Source organism: Sclerotinia sclerotiorum, genomic scaffold (genome assembly GCF_000146945.2).
Source record: "Sclerotinia sclerotiorum 1980 UF-70 scaffold_4 genomic scaffold, whole genome shotgun sequence".
Classification (NCBI taxonomy): Eukaryota; Fungi; Ascomycota; class Leotiomycetes; order Helotiales; family Sclerotiniaceae; genus Sclerotinia; species Sclerotinia sclerotiorum.
In genome coordinates, this window is record NW_001820832.1 from 534,068 (window position 1) to 553,003 (window position 18,936).

The 18,936-nt window shown below is 41.4% G+C and overlaps 6 protein-coding genes across 6 annotated transcripts; 2 read left to right on the plus strand and 4 right to left on the minus strand.

Annotated features, from left to right (window-relative positions):
* Positions 1-3,267: 3,267 nt before the first annotated feature.
* Positions 3,268-4,377, minus strand: SS1G_03297 (hypothetical protein; the record flags this gene model as incomplete). Its single annotated transcript, XM_001595158.1, has 1 exon — positions 3,268-4,377. The coding sequence occupies one exon, from the start codon at positions 4,375-4,377 to the stop codon at positions 3,268-3,270; it is 1,110 nt and encodes a 369-aa protein (XP_001595208.1).
* A 660-nt stretch (positions 4,378-5,037) lies between these two features.
* SS1G_03298 (hypothetical protein) lies at positions 5,038-6,560 on the plus strand (the record flags this gene model as incomplete). Its single annotated transcript, XM_001595159.1, has 2 exons — positions 5,038-5,118; positions 5,187-6,560. The coding sequence occupies 2 exons, from the start codon at positions 5,038-5,040 to the stop codon at positions 6,558-6,560; spliced, it is 1,455 nt and encodes a 484-aa protein (XP_001595209.1).
* A 750-nt stretch (positions 6,561-7,310) lies between these two features.
* On the minus strand, positions 7,311-8,043 carry SS1G_03299 (hypothetical protein; the record flags this gene model as incomplete). The annotated part of the gene is made up of 4 exons (XM_001595160.1): positions 7,311-7,558; positions 7,606-7,664; positions 7,716-7,828; positions 8,032-8,043. 4 exons carry the CDS (start codon positions 8,041-8,043, stop codon positions 7,311-7,313), a joined length of 432 nt encoding a protein of 143 aa, XP_001595210.1.
* Positions 8,044-9,266: 1,223 nt separating this feature from the next.
* Positions 9,267-9,377, plus strand: SS1G_03300 (predicted protein; the record flags this gene model as incomplete). Its single annotated transcript, XM_001595161.1, has 1 exon — positions 9,267-9,377. One exon carries the CDS (start codon positions 9,267-9,269, stop codon positions 9,375-9,377), a length of 111 nt encoding a protein of 36 aa, XP_001595211.1.
* A 4,289-nt stretch (positions 9,378-13,666) lies between these two features.
* On the minus strand, positions 13,667-14,716 carry SS1G_03301 (hypothetical protein; the record flags this gene model as incomplete). Its single annotated transcript, XM_001595162.1, has 1 exon — positions 13,667-14,716. One exon carries the CDS (start codon positions 14,714-14,716, stop codon positions 13,667-13,669), a length of 1,050 nt encoding a protein of 349 aa, XP_001595212.1.
* A 3,138-nt stretch (positions 14,717-17,854) lies between these two features.
* Positions 17,855-18,127, minus strand: SS1G_03302 (predicted protein; the record flags this gene model as incomplete). The annotated part of the gene is made up of 1 exon (XM_001595163.1): positions 17,855-18,127. One exon carries the CDS (start codon positions 18,125-18,127, stop codon positions 17,855-17,857), a length of 273 nt encoding a protein of 90 aa, XP_001595213.1.
* Positions 18,128-18,936: the final 809 nt, after the last annotated feature.

Sequence of the window (18,936 nt, forward strand, 5' to 3'; positions counted from 1 at the left end):
GTTTGCTACTATTCACTTTTTGCAACCATCAAGTATGGTAGAGTGATTTTCTTCGATTTCATCTTGTACGGGGTCGTCAAGGGGGAGTCTAACGGTGCCGCATCAGGTTGCATTTTACATATTCTGTAGTGGGGTGTTCAAGATGGTTAAGATTCCCCATATGCGTTGTTGCACTTATGGGAGTTGCAGCAGAAGCTGGAAAGCAGAGGGTGGCATTTGGCACGGTGTTTTTGATGGACTTTCTTTATGACCTGTGGTGTTTTTGCAATTGTTTCTTGCATCTGGTGTACTTTCGCAACTTCAAGGGCGCAAGCTGGCTGGCCTGCAAGAGTTCATACTTTTAACGTATGGTTTGAGTACTACTACAATTAGTCTGGGTAAACAGGATGGATTTCATGCATAGCAAGTAAAAGAGGGGATTGAAAAGGCGTCGGAACGTTTCGTCAATCATCTGGGCATCTACATGAAAGGAAATACTATGTAATGGATGGCATATCAAATTCAAGGCGATGTGTTTAGCTCGGCATATACTCGCAATAATGGGCGTTTCCGGCATTCAGGGAATGGATTTTGTTGCTGTTCCCTTAGATTTCCGTTAGGAAGAGCAATCCTTACATCTTTGTTATTGTATGGTTTGCTTTGGAAGTAGCTTTTTGGTCTAGGAAAATATTTCATTTATGATGACCATGAATATTCGGGACTTCTTTGCGTGAAATAAATACACATATAGCTGAGGGCATAATAAGACGAGAGTACATCGACACCTGAGGTGAGATCAAATAATTACCATCTGGCACGGCTGGCTCTTACCTCGGACTGGAGCCAAGACAAATTGCGGGTGGGGTGCATACATTTGATTTCGTTCATGTGATACTGATGGAACCTACCGGCGCTAATACATTTTCGCTTAAATTTTTCCCTGTGCTCAAGCTCTTCTTCTGTTCGAGTTTTATTTTTTTCTTCCATCACAAAACATTCAACACACACGACACAATTGTCCTCCACCACGCGCCGTGGTAGGAGGATACTTCAATTCAAGGTAAGCTTCTTCCTTATCTCCTGCTTCTGCAATTCTTATATGATGAACATCGTGTCGCCCCTATCTTACCAATGAGCTTATGCTCCCGTGGTGATTAACCTGTCTTAACCAAACGGACTTTCTGATATATCTTGCACAATTCTTCTTTTCTTGAACTTTTCATATGATACTGGAGACTAATTGCTTTGCAGATTAGGGATTTAATCATCTACACGAATTGAGCCACCAGCTCTCTTGCGCGCTGAGTCCGATCTAAGGTGCCTCAGCTTCGGTTTGTTTTATTACATTATTTTACGAACTATCGATGCGATGGCATATCAACTGTATGTTACCTCCTTCCTTGGTGGCGTCAGGTTCAACCAAAGTACAGTGATGAACAAACTTGTACTATCAAATACAGATCAACAATGACGAATAAAATTGATTCGATTACCTGATATTGCCTTGGTTGAACCTTTCATCAACGTCAATTGATACAATTCTTTGAGTATCATGCTAATTTTGGAATTTTATAGAACTTTTAGCATATTGCTCCACCTCTTAACATCATACTAATAGGTAATTACTTCATTCTCTTCTCTTATTAAAATGGACATTCATCTATATGTCGATGATGCAAAAAACATTCCATGCTAAATCCGACAGACTCCTGTCTAATGCGGAAAACAACGTAGACTTTTCATCTTTCACCTGAGGCACTATTGCTACAGCATACATTACATGAAGACATTTGCACGTCAAATGCTAACATATCAAATAGAGAATATAGCTAGCCATTTTACAGTGCGATTTTGCCTGGGCATTGCTGATAGCTCAGCGGAGGGTGGCGGTATGGTTTGGGATAGAACTTGGGAGGCAATGATGAAATATGGAGTGCGGAGCATCTCATCGGCCTCGGGGCATAGATAGCACAATTTGAGTTCCGATTCAAAAGACATATCATGTCGAACCTACCATTCAAATGTGAACGAAAGTTTATGAGCAAGACTTATTCAAGACCACATTATCCTACCAGCTTTGTGTTGTGCTACTATAAGATATCGAAGAATTCTACATCTGTCGATCTCTACAGACTCTAGAGAGTTCAGTTACAGTCTGTTTGTTCTAGACCCGAAGTGTAAGTACGCACGTAAAATGTCCCACGTGCTCTAATGTAACAGCGGATGCGGCATACTAAAAACTCATCCCTACGAATGTACATCACGTTCCGCACCGAAATCAAGACGAGTAGACTAGAAGTACCATCTAGAAACTCGAAACTAGAACAAAGTAAGACTTGCAAACTCTCCACGCAACAAGCAGCTGCAAAGAATTCCACATCTTAAATGTATTCAAGGGATGAAAAGGAAAGTTTTATGGTAGAGATGTTTGTGGAGATGTTTGTGGAGATGTTTGTGTAGATGTGTTAGATTTTTGTGAGGGGGGAGGATACAGATTTGTAAATATGTATATAATTAATCTTATAATATAAAATAATAGATCAATAGATCAATAAAATCGAAAATCATACACATCATCTTTATATTAGTATTAATATTAATGCTTAATGCTTACCTACTTACCTATCAATATCATGAAGCTTAAATACCTAGGTAGGTAGCTGGAGATTGTTGAATAGATATGTTACTCTGATTGCGGTGTTAGATGATAATCTGGAGTGATGATTAAGAGCAGTTTTTTGATATCATTTGATATTACCGAAGAAGGGGTTTGTGGGTTTGTGGGTTTGTGTCGTGGTGTAGAAGTAGGTATCTACCTAAGAAGATATTATAATGAGAGATGAAGTGTAGAATTTTTGAGATATCTTTTAAATAGGTAGATACTAGATAGATATGGTAACTCCACTTGTATGGAGGTTTATGAATATAATTTTACTAGTCCAATGCATCTTCAATCATTCTAGACAACCTATGAAATGAACTTTAGCTGTCGAACAAAAACTTCATTATCATAATTACAAAATTTTTTATCAGTATACTAGTATATATTCCCAACCGCTCGCATCTGTTCTTCCTCCTTCCATAGTAGGTGTAGGTATCCATCATCCTCGTATCCTTCTATCCATTCCTTCCAATTTTATTAGTCTCTAAATCAGCCTTGACGCCCTCCAAGTACTCAAGTGTTAAATCAACGTTAAAGTACGGATGTATACAATGTTTCCATCTCCCTACCACTTCCCTCTTATATCCACGGACAAATATCGACCCCTTAAATTTCAAACCTCAATCCTAATCCTGACTCGTACTGAAATAATATTCATCCCACAACCACAAATAATCTTCCACGACACCTCCAATCATACTTGGCAAACGGTTGCTCGTCCTATGTAACCATCCCTTTGTAACATTCTCATAAAATGCACCTCGTAATGCCCACCATCCCATTGCCCATCCCCTCTTATTCCATTGCTCTTTTTCTAAAGGAGTAGTTCTGTAATTCTCGCTGCGGAGTTGACGTGCAGCATATTCGATACTGAGTCCTATAGCCCAAGGTTTCCATGACTTAGGGTTCTTGCGGAAATGGGCGAGAGCAATGGCGTAAATGACGGGCTGGAGGATATGCATATATTCTGCATATTGAGAGGGAAGAGTAAGGGGGTTAAGAAGCGAGATTGGCGCTTTGATATCATCCGCAACGAGGACTTTCGAAAGAAGATAGTTTGAGATATCGCTTGGGTTTGGTAGATTTGGAAGTGTCAATCCCGTTCTCTTCAACTTGTATTCTTTGGTCTCGCGGCTCTTTCGGAGTTTTTCTTCTTCTCGCATGGCTACCGAATCATTGGTATCGAGCCAGGGGGGCATTTCATCGGTTTCTGCAGGTGATTCCTCGGGTATGATATCACGTTCGGGAAGAGGTGGTGTGACAAGTGGTCGTCCTTTGGTAATCCTTAAAAGAAGCAGTTTACAAACCGCCTTGATGAATTCTAGAAAAACTACCACTCTCCATCTCATCTTCTCTCCTTTTCTCTTTGCCATCATCTCCCATAATAATTCAGTATACTGTATCATGCTCAACAACATAGCTATCCTTCTATACATCCCGTTACCCTTGACCCAATATTTGGTATATCGATTATGCGCATTTTGTCTGGGCATCCCAGGGAGTTTAGATAAGGCTCGAGAGAGGAGGGTATCATGGTAAAGCGAGAGGAGCTGAATAGAAGAATGTAGAGATTCCGATGCGAGTTCGGCATCGCGAAAACGACCAGGTATTATATAGGTTAGAGAGCGTAGGGCAGATTCGATTTGAGTAACGGAAGATTGGTTTTTGAGGATGAAGTCGGAGTAGAGGTTTAGCGCGTTGGGGATTTTCTCCCGCACACTTTTTAGGGAAGCCATGATGAAGATGCACTCATGAGATGTGATAGCTGTGAGGATAGACTGGTATGGTGAAGACCAAAACGCGGCTGTTGGTTGTGAATAAAGATTGAATTTTGGTATGGAGTCGCAAAGGGGGACTGGCGTTGGTTCATCGTTTCCATTCTCAGCCTCGGCCCCAGATTTAGACACGCACGTGAATTTTAGTGGTGGGTCGGTGATAAGCTTAGCTTCCGCGTCCATTTACATTAATCCCTGTTCATCAAAATTGATAAGGCGAAACCCGAGGCAACTTTTCGATGATGTTAATTTATTACTATTGAGGTAGATTATTATTTTTTCTTTTGGAGATTCTTACGCAGCTGCATTCTGAGAATCTTAAATAACACATCATGCCCAAACGTCGAAGATCAAGTACATCTCAAAACGATTTACCAATAACGAAGAAACATTATCTACCACCGAACAAACGCGACTATATCTCTCATCTTTCTTCCGAACTCCTCATACGTATCCTTCATAACCTACCAATTGAAGCTCTCTTATCCTGTCACTCAGTCTCCCAGCATTTTTATACTCTTTCCCATGATTCTCAGCTGTGGAAATCATTATATTATTCTCGATTCGTGTTACCACGCGCATTGCGCATACCGGGGATAAAAAACAAAGAGAAATCGAGTAATGGGAGAAGTACGGAAGGACAGAAAGAAGAAGGGAAAGGACAGGGAGATGGAGATCGGTTTCGATTTAGTTCGAGAAGGAGTAGATGGTTGGATGAGGAGGGGTTGAGGAGCAGAGGGGATGGAAGAGAAACTAATTGGAAGAGACAGTATAAGTTGAGACATAATTGGGCGAAAGGCGCATGTGAGGTCAAGGAGATTGAAATTGCGGAAAAGGGGAGTGTACCAAGTATGTTGGTGAGGTTAGCTGGAGGGGTAGTAGTCACGGTGGGTGAGGTGGAGGGATTGAAAGCCTGGGATCTTAAAGGAAGGGAGTTGATTACAACGTGTGAAGTGGGTGAGGGGCTACCTACGTGTTTAGCCGTTGATGAACAGGATGGAGAGAAAGGGAAACTAGGGATTGTGATAGGTTTCGAGGACGGAAGTTGGGGAACCTGGGAGCTCGATGTCGGAAATAGGATATTCAAAAGAAAATACAGACATCCACCGAGCAGTAACGGAATGTTAAGCGCGGTAGCTTACGCACATCCTTACATATTGAGCATTACAGAAGGACGGCTTCTTTCATTTTACACTCTTAACCCCACAGAGTTAATACGAGAGTCTGAAGATGATGACACGACCATCAATATACAAGAAAAAGAATCACAACCACGACCGTATCTCTTAACATCACTCAAATCACATTCTTCATGGCCACCACTATCCCTTTCTATCCGTTTAACGCCAAGTACAATTATCGCCTCGATAGCCTACACACTCCCCACCTACCTAAGCGGCTACACGATCTCCATCCAAGAACTCCACTTTATCACGTCACCACCTTCCTCACCACCAACCCTGACCACCTCCCGCCTCACCACCTCCTTCCCCTCCGGTTTTCGCCCTCTGATCACAAACAGCTCTCCTACTCCTCTCTCTCGTCCAACAACCCTCTCCTACGCACACCCCTATATTCTCGCCACTCATGCCGATAACACACTCTCCCTTTACCTCTGCACCAGTACTCAGACTTCTCTCACACTCTCTCCACCTCAAAAGTTATTCGGTCATACTAGTTCCATCAGTTTCGCAAGTATTACTAGTAGGGGGAAAGCGGTAAGTGTTAGTGAACGTGGAGGCGAATTACGTGTTTGGGAATTGGAACCAGGGATGTTTAAGAGAGGGGAGGGAAAAGGAGAGGAAAGGAGTGTAAGGGTCGGGGAAGGGAGGGAAAGAGTGGACGTTAGTAGAGTCGGAGAGATCGGGGAGAAGAGGAATGATACCAGGAAGAAAGTAAAAGATTTGGAAAAGAAACTCTGGGTTGGTTTTGATGAGGAAATGGTTATAGTGTTGAAATCGAGCGTGGAAGATTCAGGATGTGAGTGTGAAGATGATGAAGGTGAAGATAATACGATGACCTCGTTGAGTGGTGCACATGATGGAAATAGAATGATCCTGGAAAGGACTAAAGGAAAAGGATATAGAAACGGAAGAGTGGAGGGGGGTACACAGCAGAGATTAGTTATATACGATTTCACTTGAAATCATACATTTATATATACTATATATAATCCAGTTCCACGATATAAAAGAGAACCAAGCTAGAAACATACAATCATCACATCTCATCATCTGTTCATGTACACTTCAACTCTATAATTAACTATAAGAAAGGCGACGTCTGACCCGAATGGTATCTGAACTTGATACTGCTTAGTCATTGACTCACGGACTAGTCTAATTAATGTAATCCTGAGCATATTTTTCAAACCTTCATCCCAACATACAATTTGCAACTCCCCAGCTGCTTCCCGAACAAGGTGTCGTGAAGCTTGCCAGGCTGTTATGGTCGACAGGATGTTCAATCTCGCAATGCATGCTATCCGCCAAGCCGTTGTGTCTTTACTCAAGACCGTGTCAATCCGCCAACTCATAACATGTAGGTAGCGACTAAGGAACAATATATTGGTAGAAAATATTGATATGACAACGTGCTATTCAATTGTCCGTGCTGCTATGAGATGGTAGCGCTTTTGAGTGACGCTATCCCCGCAGCCACAGTAGTAGTGAATGGGGGATTTGTTCGTTTTACTATCGATGCAGATTAAAAATATACTGTTCACTCTCTACAATCTTTGACAAGGACAAATGTGTGGAGTTATCTTGCTATATTGCATCTAATTTGTTATATAGCTAGCAAGTGTGATGAACCATTCCATTTAATCGTAGGGTACTCGTGGCTGCTTTTCGCTTTTCCGGAGGAGGAAAAGCCAAGTAGTGCCACGCCTACGATTAATTAATGTACACAGTTTTGTCCTGCACAGCAAGGTAAGACTCGACTGGTGCCCCAGCATTCTGGCTTCTGACGACTCTGGCTATTTGATTATTGTTCCTGTAACCCCAGGTATCCTTTCCTCCATTGGCTTTAAGAAGGGTCCAAAGCTCGCTTCCCCCTTTTTGAAAGTCGTCGCCATCGTAAGTGACGCTGACATAAATGTCAGATGCGGAGTTGTTGACTACTGTGATAACGCCCATTTTGTCTATTGAGAATATTAGCGTGTTCCTTAGTCAAAATATCTCAACTTACTTGTAGGGATTTGATGACGAGTAGTTTGAGATTGGTCGGTACGTTTGGGATTTGATGAACTGGATGTCAAGTATGAGTCAAAATGTCAGCCCAAGAAGGAACGACCTTACCTGGCAGTGGAGGTGTCAAAAGATTTGGAGAGTTGAGTTGATTCAGATGTAGTTTGAGTTTGAGTTTGGAGAGTTGGGATAATCAGAAAGTGGTTGTTCTTGAGTTTATATAGCTACACATAGGTAAGACAATAGGCTAGGGAAATCGTGATATCCCGCTTCAACATCGCACCAAGCGATAATAAGCAAGTGCTACATCTTTGAGTAGATATTGCGTCATTGTGCAAGCCTATTACAGCTGAAATGCATAGATAAGTAGCAGATTAAGAACTCTGCATTTTGGCTAATGAATGCAACAGCAGGTAATGCAACTTACCCATTTCGCCATGTCTTTAGTAAACGAATTACAGTTTTTGGAATCGTGCAGCAACTCTCTTCTCAATGCGCCATTTTAACAAATTACATGCAATACTTTGCACATCAACATTGCCACAGCCACACATTACCTTCTCAAGCTGATAATGCAACATGATGTCCTTCTTTGTGCCACGAGCACCGGCATGTTTACCTTATTAGCCCTACCAGGCTACAACATCATCTAGCTGCCTTTCCGCTATTAGACAAACCCGCAGTTGCCTCCAACATTATAGATTATAACATTTGTTTAGCCTTAGTCAGGGTACTCACCCCTCCAGATACCCTTCTTTACAAGACTACTACCTACCCCTCTTTATCCCCATCACAAACCTGCATGTTTATCGTATAACACAGTTCCCTAGTCACGATCGATGGAGTTACGGATGTACCCCGCGATCAATAGACTGTTCGGAGTATCAAGGTCCCGTCTAGACTCTGAACTCAAAACCTACCCGCATCACGCTAAACCCTTTTAAATTAAGCTTATTTATGATTTCCTAGATCCGGGTAAAAGAATCAGTAAAGTGGGTCAGTAGATCTTCGATTCATCGATCCACTTTTGTGATCTATCCCATTCAATATCCAATTAAGGTTATAGATTCATAAACTTATTCCATAATAGAGAAAGTATGTATGATGATTTGAGTATAGACGGGAAACTAACCCCACGCAATTCTTTTCGCCTTGCAATTCCCTTCCGGATTCATCTGCTTGTACTTGATGCTGTGATGGAACTCTCATCTTGCGCCATTCGATCCTTGATGTGTGGCATCTCACTAGAGGTCTCAGATATTAGACATCTGTGCATGTTTTTCAGCTGCTGTTGTTAAAGTTACGGCAAGGGGGCATGACATCATACGGGTATTGGCTCATGAAATTTGTTATTTGTGGTGCTTGTAGCTTCAGTACCATAGCAGTATCCCAAGTTACAATGATAGTCGCTTTTCCAAGTGGTAACGACGATAAGGTTAGCTGAGGTGGTGACATTATCGATTTTGGAATGTTGAGCTTATCCCCCTCAATGTAACCACGAACAGCAAGGATTAAAATGCTAAGCCTACATTAGCTGACCACTTACACTTAAAAATAAGCAAGCATCAAACCTCTTGCAGCGATGTGATCATAGGTAGGCAGTTTACAATCATCATGTCAATCATTTTATTTTATTTCATTCATCAACTAACGATGAACTAGATGCCCGGTGTTTCTGGTAGCGCAGCAGCACAAGATGAGCGCTACGCAAAATACTTGAAAGAGGGCCGATCCGTCGCCTATCAAGCCCTTGACCAAGACAACGGGCACTAGCCATTGTATAAACTCGATCATCCCGTGTTTAGGGTGCTGATTGTCTTGATCGATAGCTTTCAAAAGTCAACCATATCCCCTTCGTGAGCTGCCATCTTACCTCGAGTTTTCTGTTTCGCTAACTCATGGACTCTAATCAATACAGCTAAAGTGTCGAAATGGCGGCCATCTCAGAAGATCAGATTAATCGACAGAATAGTTGAAGATAAACTCTTGCAGCCAGCAGGAACCATGTCCAAGATGCATCCGCTGCCCAAGTGGGTTGTAGCGGGAGGATTTCTTTAACCTGCTCGTTGAGAACTCGCATGGTTTTTCTCATTTCTTTTTTAACATATCAAACAAGCTCTTTAGAAACCGACTAGGATAATTTTTCACCCATTAGGGGTCCGTCTCTAATTGATGCGGGTTAGAGCTAGCGCTCGAGAAAACTCAGAGGTGTTAACAGGACTGTTGCCTTGTTCCTTTGAAACCTCCATTGTCGGGCATAAACAACAATATTAATAGAACTAGACTCTTCAAACTAAGAGTGTGTTTTGTGTACTGAACTATGGTTGTTGTCTTAAACAGAATTTTGTTTCGATGTCTTTCATTCAATTCACGAATTGATCTTGGGTTTCTATTCTAACCAGAGTCTGCAGAGTCTGCAGAGTCTGCAGATTCTGGATCTCCTATGAAATCGTCGACTGAACTTTTAGAGCATTGCGCACGAAGCAACTATGAGCACAGCTTAAAAGCTATCTCTGAAGGAAATGGGCTCATAAGTGTCATTCGAAGGCGTTGCATAATTGACTTCTTTAATTCTTCAATGATATCGCTGCTTAAGTTGGAGCCAAGTGGTCATTCCAGCGTGGCTTCCTTCAACCTGGTGGGCTTCTCTCACAATAGTAGACAATAATCATTCCCGATAAAACGGTCCTTTTTCGACACTACGCAACATCAGGTTATATTTGCAAGTGACTCTTAGCCATCCATCTAGGTTAGGGCGTCGAAATTCCGAGTCCTCTAGGACATCATACGCTTCTAGTGCTTCTTTCAACAACACGCTTTCCATCCAGTCTTTCCTTATTTACGAATCTAATGCGACATTAAACTTCATAATAACGCTTTTATCGTCCGCAGATGTAGCCACTGCACCCGAGGGGTATGGACAGAAAAAGAGAAATCATATCTAACTTGATCCAAATTAGATTGAAAAATACTTTTATCCCTATCGAGTTATTAAATCATATTAACTGAAAAAGATGAAATACTCGAAAGCGACTATACATGCTCTGATGAGAATCACCCTCCTATCCTTCATCATCTCCAAACTATTGTAAATCTAATCGTACCTAGCAAGTGCCCAGTTTTTCCCCCCTCGCTGCTAGAATTCCACTCTGAGATGTGTCTCGTGAGCACTGAGTAAGCTTTCCTTCCTTTGAATACATTTACCGCAATGGTTTTGGTGCAGCGTCAAAGAATTAAGATACTTGAAAATTAACCTGAAGCAGCTTTCGAGCTCATTATTTCGTTTCAAGTGTTCTAATTTGAAGAAAACTGTTGGAGTTCATCAAGATGGAAGGGGAAATCTTTGATGATTCAAACTCTTTGCTTGTAGAATTGGATCTCTGTTGATATATTCAAATGAAAATCATCGAAAATCTATCATTCTACTCCAAAAATATCGTTGTCGACTATTCAAACCGATATACTTCTGTCCAGCTCAAGAATCCCACAGGCTTTCCCTCATTTTCAAATCTTTTTTCTTTCTTTCAATATTTTCACACATATAAACACTTCAGCTCTCAACACTCTCCTTATGAGCTTAGAGCTTACATATATCACTTCCCCTTCGGAATAAAGAATACCATACATACCTACCTACCTACCTTCCCTATCCCACTTCAAATCCATCCACCTACCTATCTATCCACCACCATACCTCCCCATCATACTTCCCCACAAGATCCTCACCATATTCTCACCATACCTTATCCATATCCTCCCATCACACTCACTCACTCACCACCCATCCACCAATAACATCCACCAATAACATCCACCAATAACATCCACCAATAACATCCACCAATAACATCCACCCCATCTTAAAACAAAAACCCCCAACACTTTCACTACCTACCTAGAGTCCTAGATACATCTACAGTAACTTAAACATCTCCCTTAAACATCCCCCTTATCATTCCTTCAACACCTATACAGTATGCATCACGAATCTATCTATAACTACTAGGTAGCTAAAAATCTAAAGAAAAACTCTCCATGATCCATGATCCATTCATAATTTTTTTTTAAAGAATTTCCACTGGCAGGAATCTATCAATCAACTACTGAAGAATAAAGACAAGATAAAATGTAACTAATTACAATCATAACTTCAGATTAAAATATACAGATAATATATACAGACTTACTTTATTAATATGTCACGATTCATTAATTCACGTGACCTCGAGGACCTTGAGGACCTTTTGGACCTTAGGGTCCCAAGGGTCCTCAAAAGATGATATAGGGTATATAAACATTCATTTAGTCTCGTAGTTAAGGAGCTTCGTGCTCAACTTAGTTATCAATTAGTTTACCTACATTCTACTTGATCTAGTAACGACTTCACTTCCAAGTGAAGACCAGTGATAAAGCCTTAACCCACAACTACCAACCAGACGAAACCTTAGGCAGCCGCTGCCTCCAGTATAGTATCGTTACATAATAATAATAAACAAAATCTTATCTTATCCAGCAAAGATACTTGAATCGGAGTCTATAAATAAATCTGTGTCTTTTATTATCCTATAATAAAATTTATTTATATTTTATTTTATTTATTTTTATTTATTTATAATTAGTCCAAGTGCAATATAATTATCATCTTATTGGTTCGGCCCTCTAGGCTCTAGGGAGGGCATTAAGAATTTATGTCCCCTTGAAAACTTTCTTTTAATAGTATATCAAGGCGGTGATGGGAGTAGTGTGAATTAGTATTATGAGGCTAATGTTATCAATCACTCAATCACTCAATCACTCAATCACTCAATCACTCAATCACTCAATCACTCAATCACTCAATCACTCAATCACTCAAATCACTCAATCACTCAATCACTCAATCACTCAATCACTCAATCACTCAATCACTCAATCACTCAATCACTTAATCACTCAATCACTCAATCACTCAATCACTCAATCACTCAATCACTCAATCACTCAGTCACTCAATCACTCAATCACATAAAATCACTCAAGTAAATAAGTAAGTGTGCCTAAGTATAGATATTCTAAATATATCAATTAGATTTCACAACACACCCCACTATATCAACTAGCTATTTCCAACCCAACACGCACTTCATGCACTATGACACTCTATATCTGTATCCATGGCCAACTAACTCAACGATCCCATCACATCCGATGTGATCTGATACAAGATAGTTGTCAAGACATCCATCAACAGTCAGACCATCCATACATAAATCTTTCCAATGGATCCATTCCATCAATCTGACCTCTCTGAGATGCCGTACCATGTCATACCATACCATGCCATGCGACGACAATGTGCATTCATTGTTATAATGTGTCGTTCTCCATCCAATCCAAACCAGTCCTATCCAATCTGCCCGCACAAAGATTCCCAACCACCCCATCCATACCCAATGCAACCAATCACCAGACAAGTCTCCAACCATACCATACCATGCCACACCATAGCCGCACAACCAAGCCATCCATAACTATGAGTATGGTAAGACTCATGTGAGTCAAAAACGCCAATAGGATCCCGAACTATCCCGGAAACCATAGATTCCATAAGTCCATCCACAATGCAGAAGATCCATCCAGACTTTAAAGTCAAAGAAAATCCCTAAAAAATGACATGCTGGAATATAATATTCCCCTGTGCATAATGGACAAAAAGAGAATAAACAAAGTAAAATGTGATCGTGAGAGGAGCTGGGCGGGCTCTCTTGGGTATCAAAGCAGCCCGATGCAAAGATAATATGATGTTAATATGTAAGTAAGATATGCACCAGGCCGAAAATAGAAAGGAAACCAATGAGCCAAGTACCAAATGCTTGTAAACTGTGATGTCAAAAAAGAAAGTCGAGTCTCAGTATAAGCGAATAACCGTCGCAATGCAGTTGAAAATAATCAAAAATTCATGAATGAAAAATGTAGGCAGAGTCGTAATCGTGTATCGTGTATTGGTGTAAAGTACCGATAAATTCGTAGTGATAAGTGGTGGTGAAGTGGCAAAATGTGGTTAGCCGACAAGAGCCATCAATCTAAGCATACTTCTTGACCCAGGATGGATTGAGCCAACCAACTTTGTCAAATGCTTGCCAGAGTTTACTAGCCTTGTTGACATCAATCTTACATGCCTGTTGGGCATCAGTCTTTCTGAATTCCTTCCCGACTCTCATTGCTTCAATTCTTTTCATGAAGATTCGACGTTTGGATGTAAGATAAGTTGCACAATCAAGACGAAGATTGGCTGCAAGAGAAATTTCATCTGGATGAAGAAGATGAACATTTGGGTCATTTCGGAGATCAATTGGAGCTCCCTTCCAATCAACTTTCAATGAATTGGGTTTGTTAGGAAGACTAGTGATTGGTGGGCAGTAGTCTGGAAGGTTCTCAAAATCCTTGTCTTCTCGAGCAACTCTCTTGATATCAGGGCCAGGTGTTGCTGAGGATACTGTGCGGACTCCGCGAGGCATCTGAGCAGGTCGAGGAGGGCGTACTGTCTTTGTAACTCTTGTAGCAGTGTTGCCTAAAACCCTATTGCCTCTGCTAACCGCAGGAGCAATGTTTGTCCACCGCCTTGCACCAGATTGTAATTCCCGATCTTCCCTAAGATAAACCATCTCCCTTCGCAGCCAAAGTGCTGGATCCTTTGACATGATCTTTACCACTTGTGATTTAAATTCGAGAGCGAGCTCATACTCATCGCGGCGTGGAGGGGAGGCTTCTCGAAACATGCTAGCTTTCCTTGCTGCAACATGCTCATCAACTAATCGGTGTGTAACGAGGGGGTCATCATTGTCTTCGAAGAGGGATGACTGACTGGCAGATGTGCCTTGATTGTCGGAAAGTGGATATAGAATTGGATCGGTGATTGCTTGTGAACCAGTGGGCTCTTCTGGTGACCTGGCTTTGGTCTCTGGAGACACAGGTGGCGATATGGGAAACGTCGCACCGACGATTGGGTGAAGTTTTCGCATCTTTGAATCCATTGTGAATCCCTGGCTCGAATGTGTAAAGTTATCAAGAGGAAGTGGCTCTGGCGGTGACATAAGCGTGTTGGCGATATCAAGTTGATTCTTACGTTTCATATTCATAGGTCGGGAAGAAGTTGTAAGAATTGGTTTGATGAATTGAGCTGATGATGTAGAAGTAGAGGTTGATGAATTGTTGAATGGTTTTGTAGCAAACGATGACTGTCTAAGATCGAAGGTAGTAGAAGGCTGCAGGATCGAGGTGAATGTTTTGTCATCCATATTTCGTTTGTTGTTCGCTGCCCCGCGCCAATTTGTGGCAACCCTTGACGTCGGATTTCCCTGTTTCTTTAAATCCGCAAATGTGATTTGCTAAACAAGAAAGAAGTTCGGAGATTGGGACAGATATGTCGTGGCTATTTAAGAGAGCTGGCTCTGTGTGTGTATTAAGTAAGTGTTGCGTAGGTCGTTCGTTCTGGTCAGCTGAGGTTTAGGGTGGAAGTTCTTTGTGCCTGTTTCGGGTTCTAGTTCAATGAAGAAAGCGTAATCTATTGAAATTCGAATTTCAATTGAGGTATGGCGGGGTATTGCGTTATTGTAATGGTGAATGTAGAGAGGAATGCAATCAATTGTGAATCATATAGAAGACAATGAACTGAGATATGCTTGGAAGGATGAAGTAGAAATAACAAGAGCAACAAGAGAAGAAAAGGGATTGCATGTGCGAGAGATGAGTTGAACAATAAGTAGGTACTTTTTGTGAATGGTGTGAATGGAGAGGTGTGAGAAGAATGTATAAAGCGTGTGTGTATGAATATGGATTGAGGCGGATGACTTTAACCAGTCATTCAAAATACGCAGCGGACGGTTCGTAGGCTGCCACGAGATGATCAATTCAACTGGTCATGCACTAATAAGCGCAATTGGAATAGGGTGTTGTCCTAGTTCTTTTGGTTGATAATTATCAAGTTTATTTCTTTTTGATAAAATAATATGTACGGAGGGAAGGAGTATTGCGGGACGAGACAAGAGGATGGTAAAGTAAAAAATAAAATAAAATAAAATAAAAAAGGAGGTGGGAATACCTCTTTTCCCAAGATGAATTGGATTAATTCTCATCAGGTAGTGGATTAGACTTGAATGTTCTTAGACTGATTTAAACAATCCTGATTGGGTCCAATTGTATCGATCTTTGTTTGTTTTGCCTTATCCCTTTCTTTCTTTCTTTTTCTGTCCTCACTCTCTTCTCTCTACCTAAATTCTTTTGTTGTTGATTTAAGTATGATATGCGTACCTATGTGCAATGCGTGTGCGTATGCTTGGTAAAAACTAGGTGACACTATCGGAGAATGAAATAGTACCTAATATGTGCTCTTTGGCTTTCCAATGATATAAGATGTGTAAATGTCTTCCGCGTTCTTCTTGTTCAGGTAGGGTTAGACATCAACAGAATGATACCATTACCTTCCAATGACCTTCCATTGACCTTCCAATTGACCAATGATATCATGGTAGATAGATAGATTTGTTCCAGATAATTCGTCAGCATACTCCGTACTCCATATATTGGAAGGCGAATAACTCTAAGGTAGATAGGGACGGAGATAGTGTACGGAGTACTCGTACTTTTCGAGGCTTTGATCTGATCGGTGAGAAAAAAAAGGGAGGAATTGTAATAAAAGTTTGCTCGCATTTACTCTAATCACACCGGATTGTCTCAATTGTAATGGATACAATCAATCAATTGATACGGAGTACTCAGATTCAATGTGCCCTCTTTTCCCTTTTCGCTCTTCGCCTTTCTCTTTTCCTTTTTCCTCTTCTGTTCAGTCCTGCCAGACTATTCAGATTGTGGGAATTGAGTTGGGTTGCAAAACAATTGGATGTTGTGGTTGGTCAATAGTGATGGATTGTCGGATGAAAGAGGCAAAGGAGAGAAGTGTAACAGAAGATGTGACTCACCCTGAGGGAATTTGGAAGAAGTTCATGGTTGGGTCTGAATAATTAATTAGTTGATAATTGTCGTAGTATAGTATCACATTATACCACATTAAGTTTAGCTTCGAGGTCGGGCAGATATTTGAATGCATCGAATTCTGGGATTTGGGCCGGTATCTTTTTGCTTATCAAAGTGTTGCAGCGGGCTGAAGCGGCGGCCGCGGTTAAATTTATGCAATTGCATACAGTAGTACACAGTAGCTTCCAAGTGAAGGGGAGAAAAAGAAGGCATGGTTGCATAAGTGGGCACGCACAGCCAGAATAATGTTTGGGATTTTGGATCTGTCTTGCTTGTGTGCTTGTATGTGTGCTTGTGTGCGTATGCTTGTGCTTGGATGCTCAATGAAGGATGCTTGTAAATCATCAGTGATTACCTACTCCGTATCCGTACTATGGGGAAACACAACTTCATATCCAGCTATCACATTATACATGAGGCTTCATCATGAAGCATTGCCATGAAGATTTCGGATATGCACGAATATCTGATGGAATGGAAAACAATTGGAAACCATTATCTGAAATATTCACATTGAATTACATTTACTTACATTACATTCAAATAAATTCAATCCATTATAATTATTCGTATACTCCCTATGTATCATACCTATCAATTGACACCATCATCGGGCTATTTTCTTACTCAATCGGTCCAAGACATCCATCCATCCTATCCAACATCATTTGAAATCAAGTGTCGGAATTCCTTGATTCCATTCATGCAATTTGTGTATGTCTCGTCTACCTCTCCTTATGGCCTCCTCATTGCTCACTCACATTCAACCAACTCTCCACTCAAAAGTGTCTTTGCCTCAATTGACTTTATCCAGTTCTAGAACTATGATAGATATGCTTTGCTCTGCTCTGCTTCGCTTTGCCTGCTCTCCTTTCCTTTCCTTTCACAACTCAACGAGCATAATTCTCCGGCCTCGTTACAACCATACTCCACTCCCTCCTCAACCCGATTCAATTGAGTTTTGACAAATGCCCTTCCCTCTCCTAATCCCATCCTATCCCATGAATCCCCTCAAGCCTCCTCAATTTCCAATCTTCAACGTGTTTACGACCTTACAGCACTCTAACAGTACCAAGCCAACCAATTCATCTCTTGCCCATCGTTCGTACACGTGTTTGAAGCCCATTCCCAATTATAGCTACGAGCCATCTACCTACATCTACCTAAAGCCATAGCATGATTTCCCCAGCCCAATGATGCACATAAACAACTGGAGATTCGCAATTGGCATCTACAAATCATCCATGACGTACTCCACTCTTTCTCACGAACTTGTGGTGTACAACACAGTACTTACATAGCGTAGCTGAGTAGCAGTGCGTACCAGTGTGTAGCATCGCTTTTCCATTGGCGATAAATGCGCCTGCTTCGCTCGTGGTGGAGCATGCTGTACTATATCGTCTCGTCTCGTCTCGTAACGTGCAGTTAGATGTATCAAGAATCTTTATCCACACACCTCGTTCATTTTGCGTGCTCTTCTCGTTAAACGCGATCGAGAGCTCTAGAGCCATTCTTGAAGAGGCTGCTATGTACTTGAGACTGGGTACTAATCTTGAGTAGGAAGAGAAAGGGTTCTCATGAATTGATCATCCGTCCCTTGATATCTACAATACAAGGTTAAAGCACCCCCTCTTCGCCAATAAAAAAGGTCATCTGCACCACCAATTATCTGCCTTCTATCCATCACGCATCAAGAACCTATCAAGAACCTATTGCTTCCAACTTGAGTCCCAAGCGTTCCAGTAAACGCGGAGACTATCGGTTCTTCATCACATGCAAGAATTCCATCCCATCCTGTCTCACCACCCCACCATCCCATTCACATACGCAGATCATATGATAGAAAGTCATCACCCCATCACCGTGATCACCTCACCCATCACACCTTTTTCTTCAACGATGATAGTCCACCCATCACACCCTTTTCATTCTTCAAAACCCATCTACCCCAACCCCTCATCCCCATCTTCATCCCCATCCCCCTTCCCGAAAGCAACCGAAAGCCTCCGAAGCACTGAAACATCACCTCTAAATGAAACACAAAACCCAACCCAAACCACCACAAAAAGATCGATATGCATGCCGATACTGTAAGTAGCATGCACTCAATCCCGTAATAACAAGGGTAAGTCCCCCCTCCGCTGCAACCTGCACAGAAGCATAAACACGACATCAATCCATGCACGACCAGTAGATCCTGTCTACATGGCATGCATACATCAACATCGCATGTCCTCTATTCTAAGATTACACATCCGACTAACCCCAATACCCAACTCCGTAAACTCAATTTCTCGCATCATCGGCATTAGATGGATAC